Source organism: Camelus bactrianus, chromosome 19 (genome assembly GCF_048773025.1).
Source record: "Camelus bactrianus isolate YW-2024 breed Bactrian camel chromosome 19, ASM4877302v1, whole genome shotgun sequence".
Taxonomy (NCBI): domain Eukaryota; kingdom Metazoa; phylum Chordata; class Mammalia; order Artiodactyla; family Camelidae; genus Camelus; species Camelus bactrianus.
In genome coordinates this window covers 37,513,305-37,530,614 of record NC_133557.1, presented here as the reverse complement: position 1 = coordinate 37,530,614, position 17,310 = coordinate 37,513,305, and the positions used below count along the sequence as shown (strand labels likewise).

The 17,310-nt window shown below is 48.3% G+C and overlaps 2 protein-coding genes and 1 long non-coding RNA gene across 5 annotated transcripts in view; all 3 read left to right on the top strand.

Moving 5' to 3' along the window:
* Positions 1–3,898: 3,898 nt before the first annotated feature.
* SMIM26 (small integral membrane protein 26) lies at positions 3,899–5,301 on the top strand. The gene is made up of 2 exons (XM_045508666.2): positions 3,899–4,082; positions 4,972–5,301. Exons 1-2 carry the CDS (start codon positions 3,965–3,967, stop codon positions 5,136–5,138), a joined length of 285 nt encoding a protein of 94 aa, XP_045364622.1. The 5' UTR covers positions 3,899–3,964; the 3' UTR covers positions 5,139–5,301.
* Positions 5,302–6,783: 1,482 nt separating this feature from the next.
* Positions 6,784–11,327, top strand: LOC141574097 (uncharacterized). The gene is made up of 2 exons (XR_012500767.1): positions 6,784–10,914; positions 11,031–11,327. It is a non-coding gene; the product is annotated as an uncharacterized LOC141574097 (long non-coding RNA).
* Positions 11,328–16,042: 4,715 nt separating this feature from the next.
* Positions 16,043–17,310, top strand: part of DTD1 (D-aminoacyl-tRNA deacylase 1) — a 122,808-nt gene continuing 121,540 nt past the window's right edge. Inside the window, exon 1 of one of the 3 annotated variants that reach the window (XM_074347819.1) lies at positions 16,043–16,228. In XM_074347819.1, coding sequence (XP_074203920.1) covers positions 16,186–16,228 — 43 coding nt within the window. In that variant the 5' untranslated portion in view covers positions 16,043–16,185. The remainder of the gene's footprint in view (positions 16,229–17,310) is intronic. The other 2 variants (XM_074347820.1, XM_074347818.1) reach the window with 2 other exon arrangements.

The window sequence follows — 17,310 nt, the reverse complement described above, 5'->3', positions numbered from 1 at the left end:
AAGCCTTGGGTGTGGCATGTGATGACCCCTCAGAGGTGTGCCACGTGTAGTGCTAAAGGGGCATTGTGTGTGTCCCGCTGTGGCCCCAGGGAAGGCCAGACAGGCCCCTCCTCTTGGGCCTCTTGTTCCTGTTTCTCGGGTTACAGGCCTTTTCCTCCCCCCGCCTGGGCCTGGCCACCACCTTTAACCCCAGGGTCTGTACGCTGCCCTGAGGTTTACTGTTTGGGTTGGTTTCTTGTTGAGAAACCAGAGCTGAGCGTACATTTGATTTAACCCATCAGGTATTGTTACTTGCAAGTCAAGGGCCTAGCCTCACACACTGACCATCTGCTCCTCGCAGCCTAACTGGCGGTCGCAGCCAAGGAAAACCAGGTCCCCCACCTCCTCCCGGCCCACCTGGGGTCTTCCCCAGGAGCAGCTGCTCTACAGCACAGCAGCTGGCCCCCAACTGCTTGTTAGGAAATGCATGTGACATTGTTCCCACCTACGAGGCTGATCTCTGCGGGCGGGGGTCTGCTTTGATGCTGTCTCGGTTAGGCTGAGCCCTACCTCGCATATTCTGCTGCCACAAAGAAGTGTTCCCAGGAGTGGTGTCCAACTGACCGTCCTGTCTTTGGGCCAGAGCACACCATGGCCTGCTAATCCAATCCAGGTTTATGCCCAAGGCCCCAGCACTAGAAGAGTGAAGGTCCTGGTAAGTTACTGATTACCCCCCACCCCTATCTCACCCCAATATCTCAGCCACTGCCCTCCTTCCAAGGCCATGTGTGAAAAGGCCTGTTGGCCCTTTTCCTCTTTGACTCCTAATTGTTGGCCTCCGCAGGCAGCAGCCTTTCTTCAGGACCCTGTCAGTAAAAGGCCAGGGAGGCTGAGCCCTGACTTCTGTGCTGAGCCTGGGAGGAGCAGAGCAACTGTCAAGGCCGGCCCTTGCCCCTCAGCCCTGTACAATGAAAGGTATGAGCCCGAGACTGACTCCCACAGCGCCCCCAGAACAGGGCTGGGACCACCATCTCTGTCCAGGTGGGGAGCCCCTCCCCTTCCTCCAGCCTACTTTATTTGGAAATATGGAGCTATACTTTACAATGTATTCAAGAGATTTCCAATAAATTTTTTTTCTGTAAGAAAAAAATCAATGGAAATAGAGACTGAAAAGACAATAGAAAAGATCAAGGAAACTAAGAACTGATTCTTTGAGAAGATAAGCAAAATTGACAAACCTTTAGCTAGACTCACTAAGAAAAAAGGCTCAAATAAAATCAGAAACAAAAGGGAAGAAATTTACAGTAAATACCACAGAAATACAAAGGATTAAAAGAGACTACCAGGACTGGCTATATGACAACAAATTGGACAACCTAGGAGAGCTGGGTAAATAGTTAGATTGATAAGTCTTCCAAATAAGAATCATGAAGAAATTGAAAATCTGAATAGACCAATGACTAGTAAGGAGATTAAAACAAAGCAGCAATCAAAAAGCTCCCAAAAAACAGAACCAGACGGCTTCACTGCTGAATTATAGAAAACATTTAAAGAAGAATTAATACCAATCTTTCCCAAACTCTTTAAAAATATCGAACAGGAGTGAACACTTCCTAACTGATTCCATGAGGCTAGCTTACCCTGATACCAAAACCAGACAAGGACAACACACAAAAAGAAAAATATAGAACATAGACCAGCCTCTCTGATGATACAAAAATCCTCAATGAAATATTAGCAAACTAAATACTACAATGTTTTGTTTTGTTTTTTAAATCATATACCATGATCAAGTGGGGTTTATCCCAGGACTGCAAGGATGGTTTGACATCCAGAGATCAATCAGCACATTACACCATGTCAACAAAATAAAGAATAAAAACCATATGATCATCTCAATAGATGGATAAAAAGCACTTGACAAGATTCAATATCCAGTTAGGATCAAAACTAAAATGGGTATAGAAGGAACATATCTCAACATATATGACAAACCCACAGCTAACACCATCCTCAGTGGTGAAAAACTGAAAGCTGTCCCTCTGAGATCAGGAACAAGACAATGATGCCCATTCTTGCCACTCTCACTGAACACAGTAATTGACGTCCTAGAGACCAGTAAGGAAGGAAAAGCCGTCCGAACTGGAAAGAAAGTAAAACTATGTACAGATGATATGATTTTATGTGTAAAAACCCTAAAGCCCCCATCCCAAGAAAAAAGCTTATAAATAATAAATGAATACAGTAAAGTTGCAGGGTACAAAACTGATATACAAATATACAAAAATATCTGCTGTTTCTATACACTAACAGTGAGCTAGGAGAGAAATTAAGAAAACAAACCCATCTGTAATTGGAGCAGAAAGAATCAAATACCCACAAGTATAATATAACCAAGGAGGTGGAAAACTGAAAGACATTGTTTAAAGAAATTGAAGAAGATGCAAATAAATGGAATGATACCACATGCTCATGCATCAGAAGAATTAACATTGTCAAAATGCCCATATTAACAAAAGCAATCTACAGATTCAACGCAATCCCTATCAAAATCCCAAGCACAATTTTCACAGAAATAGAACAAAAGAAATCCTTAAATTTATATGTAATCAAAAAAGACGAAGAATTGCCAAAGAAATACTGAAGAAAAAGAACCAAGCTGGGGGAACAACCCTCCCAAATTTTAACAATACTACAGAGCTACAGTAATCAAAACAGTGTGTGGTACTGGCACAAAACCAGACATGGATCAATGGAACAGAACAGAGAGCCTAGAAATAAACCCACAGACCTATGGTCAATTAATCCTTGATAAAGGAGGCAAGAATGCAATGGAGTAAAGACAATCTCTTCAGCAAGTGGCATTGGGAAAGCTGGACAGTCACATATAAATCAATGAAGTCAGAACACTCAAATCATACACAAAAATAAACTTAAAATGTCTTCAAGACTTAAACATAAGATAAGACGCTATAAACCTAGAAGAAAACATAGGCAAAACATTCTGTGACCTAAATCTTAGCAATCTTTTCCTAGGACAGTCTACCCAGGAAATAGAAATAAAAACAAAAATAAACAAGTGGGACCTAATTAAACTTAAAAGCTTTCGCACCGCAAAGGAAACTGTAAACAGAACAGAAAGACAACTTATAGAATGGGAAAAAATATTTGCAAACAGTGACTGACAAGAGCTTAATAGCCAGAATGGTCTCTGTCCAAAAGCCAGATTTGTTCTCCCCTATCAAAATTACGGGTGAAAAGTACTTACTGAATACGGCAATTTACTGAGTATCTACTCTGTGCCAAACACATCACTTCTGCTCTCAATTTTTTTTGCTTATTGGAGTGGGGGTAGATCGTGCTTTGAAAAAATGTACAGAAAAGAGAAAAGTTGAAAGTGGATAGAGTTGAAAGAAATTTTTTGTTTTTGAGGTGTGTGCTCATTTGTATGATGAAGAGTGAAAAACTACAGAATGAAAAGGGCGTGAGATGGAGGAGAGTTAGAGCGTAGTTGATGGGACAGGCTCCTGATGAGGCAGTAAGGAATGGGGCCCACAGCCCAATGGCGGGATTAGCTGAGACGCTGAGGGGATTCACCCAGATAGGGTCCAGGAAGGAGAATATGGAAGATGAGTTGTCGGGGTAGACAGGTGGTACCCTCAAACATCTGAGAGCTTGAGGAGGAATGGAATTAACCTTTACAAGTGCCATCTGAAGTCTGTGTAAGGCAGGCGTTACAATTTATTAGAGAAAACTTTGCTTGGGAGAAACCGTCTTCTGTCATGTGGTTAGGTAAGGTCATCCGAGCCCGAAACCTGGCGAGACGCGCTGGACTACAAGTCCCAGGATACATCGCGGCCAGCGCAGGAAGCGGCCACCTAGGACGGCTCCACCTTGGAGGCGGCGGAGGCGGCTCTGACGCGCCGACCGGAAGGCCCGCCCCCGCCCCGCGTCTCTCAGGAGCTGGGTATTCCCGGGCGGCGCCATGCGTCCGGAGCAGGCCCTGGCTTGGTACCGGCGGATGTCCGTGGTCTACGGCTTGGGAGCCTGGACTGTGCTGGGCTCATTGATTTTCTGGGGTAAGAGAAAGAGCACGCCGCCAGGTACGTGTCTCCGGCAGGACCTTCCGCGGGACGCGCGGCCTTACGTGGGGCGAATCCAGGGGGTCGTAGCGGTGGCTTCGCTGTGCCGCACCCCCAGGTTTATTCTGCGAAAGTAGTGTGGACGGCTGCTTAGGGCCGTGTGTTATCATGCAGTGCGCCAGGAATGACCTTCCAGATCCTCTTAACTAAATCTTGTGTGCTGAACGAGACTGTCCCTATCCTCAGAATTTGGAGAATCTGTATGAGGTTCCAGGGGTCGACCGTGATTTCAAGAGGCGACGCGTCTGTAACATTAGCTCTCGTGAGAGAGCAAACAATTGCAGCACTTCTACCAGCTAAGGAGCAGTAAAGCCTTTCCAGTGACTGAGGGAAAAGGAAAGCCCTGAGCTCTCAAAAATTTTCAGGGAATCTATGGGTTCGTCTAGATTAGTGGTTGCCTGGGACTGAAGGGGAGGAGTTGGTGGTGAGCGACTGCTAAAAAGTACGGGGTTTCTCTTTGTAGATGAAGATATTCTAAACTTTATTTTGATGCTGGTTGCACAGATCTGAATGTACTAAAGAAACCACTGTATATTTTAAGTGAGTTAGTAGTATGATAAGTGTATCCAGTAAAGCTTTTTATGTAAAAACTGTGCTGAAGATTACATTTGGTGTTGAAGATTACCGATGGCCTGACAGTACACACCTCCAGTATTGAGCATTTTAAAACATTCCAGTCTCTTTAGTGCTCATTTAAAAATTTTTCTTTTTTACAGAAAGAAAAGTAGTGTCAGGAATCTGATGGGGGCGGGGGTACTTAGTTTATTTTCAAGACTTCACTAATATTTTTAATGGGTGCTGTCTAAGTTAAAAATTAGTAATGCAGGTGTTCTTTTTTTTTTTTTTTAAGGTGGTGAAGTAGAGCAGAAGGATGTCTTAACAAATGAAATATCTGAGTCCCCAAAAGGGTTTTATGTGGAAACGATTGTCACATACAGAGAAGATTTTGTTCCACTTTCTGCCAGGATCATCAACTATTTGAAGTCATGGACTGGTGGCCCTGGACCAGAATCATGATCTACTGCTGGATTCTGAAAACAAGACTGGTTTAGCATACGAATTTGTTAGATACCTTGATTTCCGTTTAATGTTTGTGAAAAGTATATACATTTGATTTAATTTTGCTGTAATATATAATCACAAATAGTATACAATAAAGATTTCCCTGAGGAAAAGGCAATTTGCATATTTAAGAGGTATCCTGTACTCAGAGGAGTGAAAGATTGAAGTGAAATTTCATATTGAGCTTCCATAAACTCAGTTTTCTGAGACTAGTTCATGTAACTATGCTTTCACATTGCTGTCAGACACAGCTTCTGTGGTCTCTTTAGGGTTAGATTCAGCAAATCTCCATGGTCAGCTCAGGACTTACAGCAGTCCTTTGGGCACTGTTGGGTGCTTGGTGAGTATGTGATGAATTAGATTATTAACTCCTGAGTTAAATAGACTCGATCTCTTCTTTAGGAGCAATGCAGAGACCCTCATCCCTTCAGCAGGCACGGCCTGAACCTCGGCTGTGGCTCCCAGTTCAGTCCAGAAGCGGGGCTGCAGAGTCAGCACGGCGTGCTTCCTGCCCTAGAGTGCTGCAGTGTTCTCTCCACTGGTCTTGTGTGGTTGCAAGTAACCAACCCGCCTAAGTGAGCTTAAATCAGAAAGGGGCGATTATCGAAAGCGCGCATGGACAGCTCAGGCGGAGTGTGTTGAGGTCTTCGCAGGGCCTGGCAGCAGAACACGGCCGGCCACTCCCTGAGCTGCCTGGGGCTTGTCTGCCTTGTTCCTTTCTCGCTGCACCCCCGTTTTCCTGCTCTGTTATTTCTGCAGTAACGGAGCTAGCTCTGGAAGACATCGCTTCCCAGCTATGGTGCCTAAGTCTGATCAGCCTCCTCCCAGCCCAGAGTTTGGCTTCTGCCCCTGTGAGAGACTCGGTTCACTCTTTATGCCGTCCCTGCCCTGTAGATCATTGAGTTCTGCCTCGGTTATTAAGAAACTAGCATTCATTTAAAAGATCATGGTTTCCAGAGGTTTGGGGAGAGGGAGGGAGGGAGGGATGAATAGATAGAGCCCAAGGGATGTTTAGGGGAATGAAATTATTCTGTAGGATTCTAAAGTGGTGGCTACATGTCATTATGCATTTGTCAAAACCCACAGAACGTACAACAGCAAGAGTGAACCCTGATGTAAACTATGGACTTTGATTGATGATAACGTGTCCATGTTGGTTCATCGATTGCACCAAACATGCCACGCTGATGAGGGATCTTGAGGGTTGGGGAGTATATATGTGTGGGTGGGGAGGGCTATGTGCGATTTGCTGTATTTTCTTCTCAACTCTGCTGTGAACCTGAAACTGCTCTAAAAAAATTAAGTCTGTTAATAAGAAATGCATTCATTTCCTATGTGGGTTGCACTTCTTGTTCATAGCTATTTGGGATCCTGCAAGGAAGAGGGATTCCTGGTAGGACAGGAATTGAGCATTTCTGGGTCCTGCTACAGTACTGTCACCTTCAAACCTTTGCCTTGATTTCTCCTTGGTGCCCTGAGTGGTGCTTTGGTGCAGTCAACCTGAGTGACAGATTCCACGATAGGAAGTAACAGCTTTAGGTGCCAGCAGCAGAGCTTCAAGGGATATCAGAGGTCAGGGCGGGGGGGGGGGGGGGTAGTGGGTGTAGCCCAGTGATAGAGCATGTGCTCAGCATGTACAGGATCCTGGGTTCAATCCCCAGTATCTCCATTGAGGGGGAAAAAAATGGGTCAGTGCCAGCTGGGTGGATGCCCCAGTGGGCCCCTGTGATTGGTTCTGTGACCAAACATGAACAGGAAGCAGGATGCTGTGGTGGACGGGAGATGAGAGAGGCGAGTGAGTCAAGTGTGGGAGAAAGGGTAACAGTGACGTGAACCTTTCGGAAGACATTTCCCGACTTCAGGGACTCAGAGAAATACACGGAAGGGGGAGGACTGGGGGATGTGTGGCATTTGGCAGGTGAGAGCTGCAAATAGGAATAGGTGACACCTTAAGATACACAGCTAGACTTGAATCTCACCTGGCAGACAGTTCACCCAGGATCCATAAACTGGTGGGGGCCACAGGGATTGGGGGTAAGCTTTCCTTGGGGCTTGTCTGGGTTTATTTGATAAACAGAACCTCATCGTCCTCTCTTCCTTCAGCCCAGGACTCCCCTGAGCTCAAGATCTGTATCCATCTGGCATCACCACGTGGAGGTCCTTTGGCCGCGGGAAGCTCATTCAGAACTGAAGTCGCTGTCTTCACCCACCAGCCTGCTCTTCCTGCTCTGTCTCAGGGAGTCCTCCCTCGGCGGTTCAACTCAGAACCCCACCGTTTTGCACTTCTCCCTTCCTTTTCCCTCTTGCTCGTCCAGCCCCCGCGGTCTGGCATTTCCGCTCCGTCCCCCACTTCCGCCCCCCACTTCCGCCCCCCACTTCCGCCCCCCACTTCCGCCCCCCACTTCCGTCCCCCACTTCCGCCCCCCACTTCCGCCCCCCACTTCCGTGCTCTGCCTTTGCCCTGGCCTCCCCTTCTTTGCTTATGTGGCTTCAGCTGTTTACAGCCCCCTTATCTCTGCTTTTAGTCCCTCCAGTTGGTTCCCACACTGTTAGCCAGCGTGGCTTTGTTTTTCTTTTTTTTTCAGCATGACTTTTTAGAAATGAACTTTAACATTTTTATCAAAGCAACAAATGTTTATAATTTTAAAAATTCCCATAGTGCTCAAAAGCTTATAACAAAAAGAGTCTCATGCTTTGCCCCTCCATCCCCGTCCTGTGCCTTAAAAGTAACCACTTTTCAACTATTAGCTATTTTTTCTGGTATTTACCTCCATACTTCAAAAGAAAAGCTTTTACTAATATCTTTGATTTATCAGTCACATAGGATGTATTAATGAGGATTTGACCCTCCACAACACTTCCTTTCCAGCTGTCTTCCCAGTAAAGCTAATTGGATTTTTTGTTTGAGTCATTCATATTAACCTTGTTTTAACTATGCAAATACAGTTTGTTCCTAAGCCAAGGAATAAGCTCTAAATGAGTTTCTTATGTAACTTCTCTTCCCGGAGTTAACTGCATCCTTTTATCCATTGGCTTCTTTCCCTTTATACTTACCTCCAGTTCTTTGTGCACCCTCCAACCTCTGCATCTAATTTCCACACAAACCCCTTTCACACTTTTTTTCTTTTTCTTTTTTAACCTTGGGGTGCTTTGTCCTTTGTCTTCGATCTGGACTGATAGCCTCTGGTTTTGCTCCGCACGTCTTTTTCTGTGTCATTTCCTTTGCCATCTTATGTCAGATCACCCTGGTGGGGCTTAGCAGGACACGGAGAACTGGAGCCAGCTCGTGCTGGACAGGAACTCTGGGAAGGACAGTGGAGAACTCCCAGAATTCAGGGGAACCTAGCTGGAGACGGTGCAGCTGGGACTGGAGCCCCAAATGTAAGGCCGGATTGCGGTACAGGCTCTTTAGGAACAGTGTGATGCTGGGGGCAGGCCACTCCTGCCGGCATCCTGCCTCCGGGACCTCTGACTGCAGGGTTTCTGTGTGGCTTCCCAGAGCAGCCTGCTTGTCATCACTCCCTTCTGAGGCTCAGTTTTGTGCAGGATACTTAACCGACGGTGTGTTGGTCACACGCCCAGGCACTAGCTGTGAAGGAGACTGGAAAAGTGAGTTTCTGCCTGCTCGGTTAGGGATGTGTTGACTTTCAAAGTGAGATGTTCCACGGATGTAGGAAGGATGTTCAGAACACGATGGGCAGGCAGATTCCACAACAAATGTCCACTCCGGGCCGCAAGCCGGACTTTCCCTGGGAGGTGCCAAAATGCCTGCACCTGGAGGTCAGTTTCCCCAGAGACGGTTTCTCCGCCTGGGGGTGGGTGGTAGGGATTCTGGGAGCTGAGTGCAGGAGGGGCTGGGGCTTGCTGAGAATAAAGATTTTGAGGCAGTCCAGTGCCATTTCCCGATCCTCCGGTGGGACTTGTAACTCCGAGCAGAAATGGCAAGTCTCCTGAGAGAGCATAGGGAGGTCACTGGCCCTGGAGCAGGCGTGGGCACGGGGTCCCATCTGCTTCTCTCACAGACCCACATGGCCCTGTTTTCAGCCCACCTTCCACCCTGCCTCCAGGGTACCTGTGGCCGCCAGTTCCTGAGCCTTTTCAAGTTTCTGTGCGGCCAGTAGCTGATTTCTCATCAGTGTCCCCTTTGCAGGACCTGCCAAAGATTCTTTGCTCAACCAAACTTCAGTCCAGCGCCTGAACCTTCTCTGAGGCCAATCTGTGCACCTTGTAAAATCCAGTTTTGGTAATAATTCTGCTGCATCATTTAACCAGGACCCCCCCCCCCCCAGTACCAGGTCGGTTCCTCATCTTCCACCGTCTCCCAGATGGTCTCTGCTCACCCTGGCCTGTCTTCAGCCAGAATCCTGCTGAATCAGTCTAGCCAGAACCCCTCTTTCCCTGATGTTTCCTGTTAATAATTTCCTGTCCACTGACCCCACCCCGCTCCTTGGCGCTCCGTCCCCCCTGGGGCTCCTGTTCCCGGGCTGTGCTTGGAGTTGAGCCCACTCTCCCTCGCCCCAGAATCCCACTGCAGAGGTCCCTGAGCCTATCCCCACAGCCCCTGCCCCGAAGGAGGCGCCCTGCCGTGCTTTAGCGAGGGTCCTCGAATGTTCTTTTTTTCTTTAACAGCTTTTAGGTTTCTGGTTCTTCACCTCCATTGTGTCAGTCACCACTTCTCTATCTGATTTCTCTCTCTATCAAAGCTTGTGCTTTGGGTAACAGATGGCCCCTGGTCTCATCAGAGTGGAAGTTTGTGTTTATGCATAAAAAGAAATTAAAATACATGTATTTTTTCCTGCTGGGCTTTAAACATTCTGGGGAACTCTGCTTTAAATGCCCAAATCAGACTATTGAAGGTTAAGTATACAATCTATCATCGTTTCCAGAATGACAGGTACGGCCCAACGTAACATGCAGTCGTGAAATTACGCGTAGGTCGTTTGCTTCGAGCTCATTTCTGAGAGCCCCTGTGTGCCGTGTCCTCCTCGCCACAGTCCTGAGGAGAAGGTATTATCCCCGTGTTTCAGACAGGAAGACTGAGGATAAACCTCACTTCCTATGGTTACAGAGAAAATGGCGGAGCTTGGACAGAAACCGAAAGTTTAAGATTTTGGCATCATACCAACTTCCTCTTGTAAAGCCAAGATGGAGAGCACAAATTTTGAAAAGAAATACTGACAAATGTTTACTTTTCTAGAACCCAAATGCCAGAAAACTCAAATTACCAGAATGTTTCATGCTTTTGTGAGCACCAGATCACAAGTGAAAAACTCCTGTCAGGGATCGAGTGAAAACAAATCTTAAATCCAGTGGCTGTGGGGTAGTTTGCAGTTTGGGCACATATGGTAGCTGTCAGCTATTGTTTATTTGCTGTCTTGACAGATGATGGTTGATGATTTGGGACAAAGCACCGTCCTGTGCCATCGCACAAGGGCCAAATATGCAAAGAGAGTTTTTAGTATGAAGTGTGCTTTATTTTATTCTGCTGCTAAAAGAAGTTATAGCCAGACAGTGGTATTACACAGATGTTTCCCGTAGTACGACCAACTCAGAAGCAGAAGCTAGCCAGCTCGCTTCCTCTCATTCTTCCTTCATTTATTTGTTCATCTCTTCATGTCGCATCTGGAGTGACGCTAGTCCTCGCCCTGCAGGGAACGTGAGAGTAGCTGCCAAGTTCACCGTTCACAGGGCCGGGGTGGACAGTCACTTCCTTGTCTTGGATTTGTATCAGGTAGGTGATATTTTCTATTTGAAATGTTGGAAATGGTTGGTTCATCAGCACGGTTATCCTCAGAAAAGCCCTCCTGTCTGGAATTTGTGGCAGACTCTTGTCTTTTTCTTCCACAGGAGAACTCGCCAAAGCCTGTGGCCTCTTTGACTGGAAGTTGGGGCCAAGTCCCCAGGGGAGCGATGAGCCACCTCCTGGCCTTGTGCTCCCCTTCCTGACGTCCCCTCCCGCTGGGGGAGCGGGGACGTGGCCGTGAGCCTTCACGGACCATTTAGAAGAAGACAGCTCCTGAGGGATGGAAGGTCAACAGAACCAAAGGAACTCGCTTTTCTGGTCCCGCGGAGGACCACAGCCGCCCAGGGTTTTATGCGAGAAAGAATGAACATCTATGAAATTAAAGCCATTGTTGCTTGGGTCTCTGTTACAGTAGATGTAGCTCTAAGCAAATCACATCTGCCCCTTCATTTCTTTAAAAAAAATTAACCCTAACGTTCCATGATAGAAAAATCCCCTGTTTTCTGAGCTTCGGTTTCTTCTATCCTGTGCACTAACAGGGTTATGACTTTCAGATGAGAAAGTGCTTTGTGCACGTGCTGTTATTATTAGGAGTGAAATACGTCTTAGATATTCCTGAGAATCAGGTGTGAAATGCCTTCTTTCTTACAAGTCCAGTCCCTCCTCTGGTCCTGCCACTGCTTCGCTTTCGTCCCTGTGGCGCCTGCTTCTCTCACCAACGCTCGCCAGGCCTCTGAGAGCAGGGCTCACACTGCCGTTAACTCCTGTCTTCAGAAAGGCAGACTAGCAGTGTGTGTCAAAACAGAAAATGGCTCATCCTTTGATCCAGCAATCCCACTTTCAAGAATTTAAGAGATAACTGAAAAGATGTAGGGAGAAGCCTTTTCAGTAAAACGTGCTCAGCATGGCCATGAGCAATACAGCCCTCTGGCAGACCCTGCTCGCCGCCTTCCTGACGCCCGGGGCTCCCCTTCCTCTTTCACAGCAGAGCCCTGAACCCACCCTGTCACGTGCTTCAGGGCGACGGCCCAGTCCCAGTGGCCAGGTCCTGGTTGGTCCGAGTCATGTTTCTTGAAGGAGGCACCGCAGGCTCTGTAGATGGGACAGTGCATTCTGTGGGTTGCCCCAGGTGTTGCGAGAGCTTTAGCATTTCAAGATCCCTGGGCACTAAATGCCAGTAGCAACCTTCAGACCCCCTCCCCGTGCATATCTCCAGTAACCCCCCTGGGGGGCTGTATCCCCGCAGTGAGAACCTCTTGTCTGAGGCAGTCACGGGCTGTGTGTCGCATCTCCCTCGCTAGTGATGGGGTGAAGCGTGGTCATGTGGTCTCCTTCTGGCTAGTGAAGCATGAGGGCCTGTGGGCAGGACGCCCTAGCTGCAGGGGAGGCACCAGGACGAGACGGTCTCCTGTGCCTCTGGACGCTGTGCCTAGATAGGATGCCTGGTACGGCCACAGCCATACCGTAAGTCTATGATACTTTTTTAACCCCAAAATCAAGTTCGCACAACATTTACTCCCTCAGCAGTATTCTCTGAGCTCCGGGCACTGCTAGACACTTAGGATATGATGGGGAACACAGCGGGACAGGCGCTGGAGTGATTGAAAGTCGCCAGAAGGTGATGAGGGAAAAAAACCACAGGATAGTGATGGACTATGACCGGGAACCAGAGGCTTATTTTGTCTGTGTGGTCAGAGAAGTTCTCTCTGATGAGGAAGCTGCAAACTTAAAAGAAGGAGAGGAGCGAGGTGGACAAAGAGCGGTGGGAGGAAGCTCATCCCAGCTGGAGGACCAGCAGACGCTGAAGTCCTGCGGTAGGAACATGGATTATTTGAGCAATTTAAAGAAGACCAGAGTGTGGGATGTGAAGACTTCATAGTCTAGGAACGTCACTTTTGTCTCTCTGTGGAGAATGGACTGGGGGAGACCCAAGTGGCCGTAGGGAGGCCGGCGAGACAGGTGTTGTAGACACGCAGGCGAGAGCTGATAAGGGCGTAGAGAAGGGTGACACGGGCTGGAGAGAAGACGGCAGGCTGGGGTATGTTTTGGAGAGGGAGGAGACTTGTTGGGCTAGATTCTTGGGGAGACAGAAAGAGCAATTATGGGTGACTTATGGCTGAGTAAACAGTGGAGCCATTTATTAAATTTAGGTTTTTTTCAGCAATAACTTCTTTCTTTGTTTGTTGTTATTGTTGTTTTGAGGGGGAGGTATTCGTTCTTTAACAGCGATACTGGGGATTGAACCCAGGACCTCGTGCATGCTAAGCACACACTCTACCAGTGAGCTGTTCCCTCCCTCTGAACTATTGATTTATCAGGATGGCCTAGCTGGCACTGACTACCTGGATTTAGCACAGACTCTGCAAGTCTAAGGGCACGTCCCCAACAGGCTGCCCTCACTTCAGATGCCAGGGGCACTTCGGGGGTCCCCAAGCTCCCTCTACTTCTGACCAACCGGCTACAAGTTTGGGAGTTCCCATGACTCCTTCACGTTTGATAATTTACTGCAGTGACTCACTGACCTCAGGAAAGTATTTTACTTACAATGACAGCTTTATTGTAAAGGATACAAATCGGGACCAGCCAGGTAAAGGGACCAGATCTTTGGGTCCGCAGTGCAGAGCTTCTGTGCTCTCTCCCTGTGGGACTAGGGTGCATCCTCTTCCAGCTCCTCAGTGGGTTCACCAGCCAGGATGCTCTGCTAAGCTTCAGTGTCCTCAGCTTTTATTGGGGTTCCATCTCATAAGCACATTGGATTGAATCATTTGCCATATCACTGAACTTAGTCCCCAGCCCCCATCTCCTCAAAGTCCCAACCCTCTTAACCACATCATTGGCCTTTTTGGTGACCACTCCCATCCTGAACTATTTCATTAGGGGCATGATTAACAAAGACACTCTTATCGCTTGGGAAATTCCAAGGATTTTAGATGCACCATGCCAGAAATCCAGAGCAAAGACCAGCTGCGTCCTTTGTCATACAGCAGGGATGGAAATGCTGAATTCCATTTTCAGTCTGTCAACTTGGTGACATCTGTGGTTCGTGGAAGTGGAGAAGCCAAGGAGGCGTTTGGAAGCACAAGCACAGAGGTGTCGGGAATGGAAGTGAGAATGTGAGCATCAGTAAAGCGAAAGTGTAGTTCAAAAAGATGAGGATGGAGAATTAATCTAGAGAGCAGAAGACCATGAGCCGTGAAGGAACATCACACTCAGAAGTAGGGTGGAGATGAGCGGGGGAAGGAGGGAATAGAGTGGCCATTTAGACGTCAAGGGAGAGCGTGTACAGGGGAGGAGGAGGCCACCAGACGAGGTGCTGTTTGGTGATTTTACCTCCTGATGTTGACCTTTTGAGTCAATAAATATAAAAAAGAACCCTGATTGGCTCAACCCACCCATCTGCCCCAACCCTCACCCCATTTGAGGAACCAGCCTGCTCTCCTCCACCAGTGAGCAAGGGCACCTGTCAGTTGTCCTTGCTGTCTTGTGTTACAGCACAAATCCTAATAAAGCTTTGCCTGAGTTCCTCATATGCCCTTTCATCAATTTCTATTTATTAAAGGGTCCGAGGACCCGAGTCACTAACAGGGGGATGTCAGAGTGACTTTCCTGCTTCTGCTGTTTTCTTAAAGTCCTTAAACCCCACTTACCGAATTGAAACTTGAGGACAGAATTTTGGATGAAGTTGAAAAGGCAGCTTTATTTCTTTGCCAGGCAAAAGAGGTCACAGTGGCCTAATGCCTCTAAGACTGTGAGCCTGCTAGGGAGAGAAGGCAAGAGGTTTTATAGTAAAAGTCCAAGTGTTCAAGGGACGGAGCTAGTTTCCGCAGAGATCGCATACATACAGGGTAACAACTGTTGCAAAGTTGTTCTTGTTTTTGCAGATGGCAGCAATCCCCTTCCCTCTGCTGGGTATGAAGTTCACCTCTGGCATTGGGACTCTCTTAATATTCTTGTGCCTAGAACAAAGGATGCAGAGGAAGGGGCTCTGTGGAAAAGAGCTCTAGAGAAAAACTTGTTAATTTAAAGTCAGGTTGATAAATCATTTTAACCTTTTAAGCAGGCTGAGTCCTGGGATCTCCTGCTGCAGGCTGAGGCCTGCAGCTCAAACAACAGGATACAAGGAAACCACAAGGGGTCAAGAGGAGGGCACTGAGGTTAAGAGCAGGGCATTGGGGTTAAGAGCAGGGCACTGGGGGTGAGAGCAAGGCACTGAGTGTGATCCCTGCACACAGCACCATGATGGGGTTGGGTTGACCACCCAGGACTCCCTCCTCTTTAGCCCAACCCTGGTCAGCAAGAGCACGAGAAAAACCCTTTAAACTATTACACGGTTAAGCAGGTACAAACGCCATTACAGATATCATATGGTCACCAATGATGAAAATGGGCTTCTGCCTGGTTACAAAAATATTCACTATGCCAAGGTGCCATATTTGGAGTAGTGGGTTCTAAACCCACCAGTAGTATTAGACTGTTAGAAGACACACTGAGCGAGGCTTATTTTTATCAGTGACAGTAATTTGTTAGGGTAATACTTTGTAGCTTTCTAAACACGTTTACATAGTTTGTTTTATTAAAATCTTGTTACAGCCCTGTGAGAGGGCTAAGTACTAGTGTCAGAGGAGGCATTACAATTACAGGATCGAGTGTCTGCACGACCAGGGCAGGGCTAGGTCAAAGGGATTCTTCAACAGTTAAATGGCTATTTTAGGCAGCAGATCTGTCTGGTTTCTGAGGAGCCACTGAGGCAGAAAGACAATGGAAAAAGAATTTGGGAGGATCTGGGGGTGGAAAAATGGAAGGAGGAAGACAGGATTAGGATTTGGGACAAACTGGGATCTAGGCATGACTGGCTCTTAAACCAGGGAATGTGAGAAGAAACCGGTCCAGAAACTGCTGTCTGGGCAGCTGTGGGTCTGGCAGAGGCTGGGAGTGGACAGGGGGTTGCAGGATCCTAGCCATCAGGTGGGTCCCGTCTCAGCGGTGGGTGGGGCAGGACCGATGATGAGCGGGGCCTGCTACGGGGCGGGGCCTGCTGCGGGGCGGAGCTACAGTATGCCCCGAGTTCGTGTGAACAGAGTGGGCGGGCCCAACCTGTGGTGGGCGTGGCCGGCGTGGGCGGGCCATCGTCAGGCGGGTCGGGCAGGGCCGGGGCGAGCTTCCTGGTGTCACCCCGAGAGGGCGCCGGCCGCAGCGCCGCCCGCAGAGCCTTGAGGCCGGAAGCCGCGCTGCGCCGCCCCGCTCGCCACAGCAGCCGCCATGAAGGCCGTGGTTCAGCGCGTCACCCGGGCCAGCGTCACAGGTCAGTCGGGCGGGGCGGGGCGGGGCGGGAGGAGCCGCCCATGGCCCCGCGCCGGCGGTTCGCAGCGGTCCCCGGGGGAGTGCCCCCGCGCCCCGAGTCCCCGTCGGCCGGGCGCTGTCCACGTGCCCGCCCCGGCGCCGCCGGGCTGCGCGGCTCCGCTTCGGGCTCCTCGTCGTCTTCATCGGCGCTTCTTTCTGTCCTGAGCACGGGTGGCGACCCTCCGAGCATCCCCGCAGCGCGTTCCCCGGAGGACTGTCGCACAGACGGCGTGCAGGACGCATTTCCGGAGCGAGAAACCCCCTTTCCAGCCTCTGCTCTACCCTCCCCTTGTCGCCCATTCCCTCCCTGGCCCGGTTTCCATGGAGCCTGTCTCCCAGGAGGAGGCACAGTCGTGATGAGCTTGCGTCCCAACCGTGTGCGCGGCCGGGTGCGGAGGTCCCCGCGCCCACACCCCCTCCTCAGGGCCGGCCCGGAGGCTAAAGGATTCGGGCGCAGTGTTTCTCTTTTCCCCCAGTTTCTCGTGGACCAAGCTGTTAGTCATCCCTTGATCGCTATAGTCTAGTTTGAACATCAGGGGTCCAGATGATTCATATGTAGTCCTTTTAAAAACTCAAGTCAAGATAATAAAGATGTTGAAAAATTTTAAATGGTTCATTGTAGATTGGCTTCTAGTCTTTCCTATTTTTGTTGCCAGAATTCTGATACTGTTTCAGTTCAAGTCATTCTAGATGCCCTTTCCTGCAAGCCAGTCTATAGCAAATACGTGCTTTTGTGTCCACGAAAGTGTCAGCCTCAAAGCAGAACGACAAGATCCCCTAAAGCAACAGCCAGGCGCAGTAAAACCATATATTTAGATCTGACATTCTGCTTTTCAATCTTGCCTAATGATTCTAAGCTGTTTTGGTAACTTGATTTTGAATATGGTCCTGGAGTAATAGGGAATAGAATAGCTCTGGGATTTATGGAATTTTAAAACAAAGGTTGTTTTGGGTTTTTTTGTGTGAAGTGGTTTTTTTTTTGTTTTTGTTTTTGTTTTTTTTTTTTTTTTAGCGTTTTGTTTAATATGTAAGTTCACTGAAGCT

Excerpts from the sequence above, each read along its gene's own strand:
- SMIM26 (XM_045508666.2), top strand. The coding sequence starts at position 3,965 with ATGCGTCCGGAGCAGGCCCTGGCTTGGTACCGGCGGATGTCCGTGGTC. Across the intron at positions 4,083-4,971 it reads GAGAAAGAGCACGCCGCCAG|GTGGTGAAGTAGAGCAGAAG; the intron begins GTACGTGTCTCC and ends TTTTTTTTTAAG.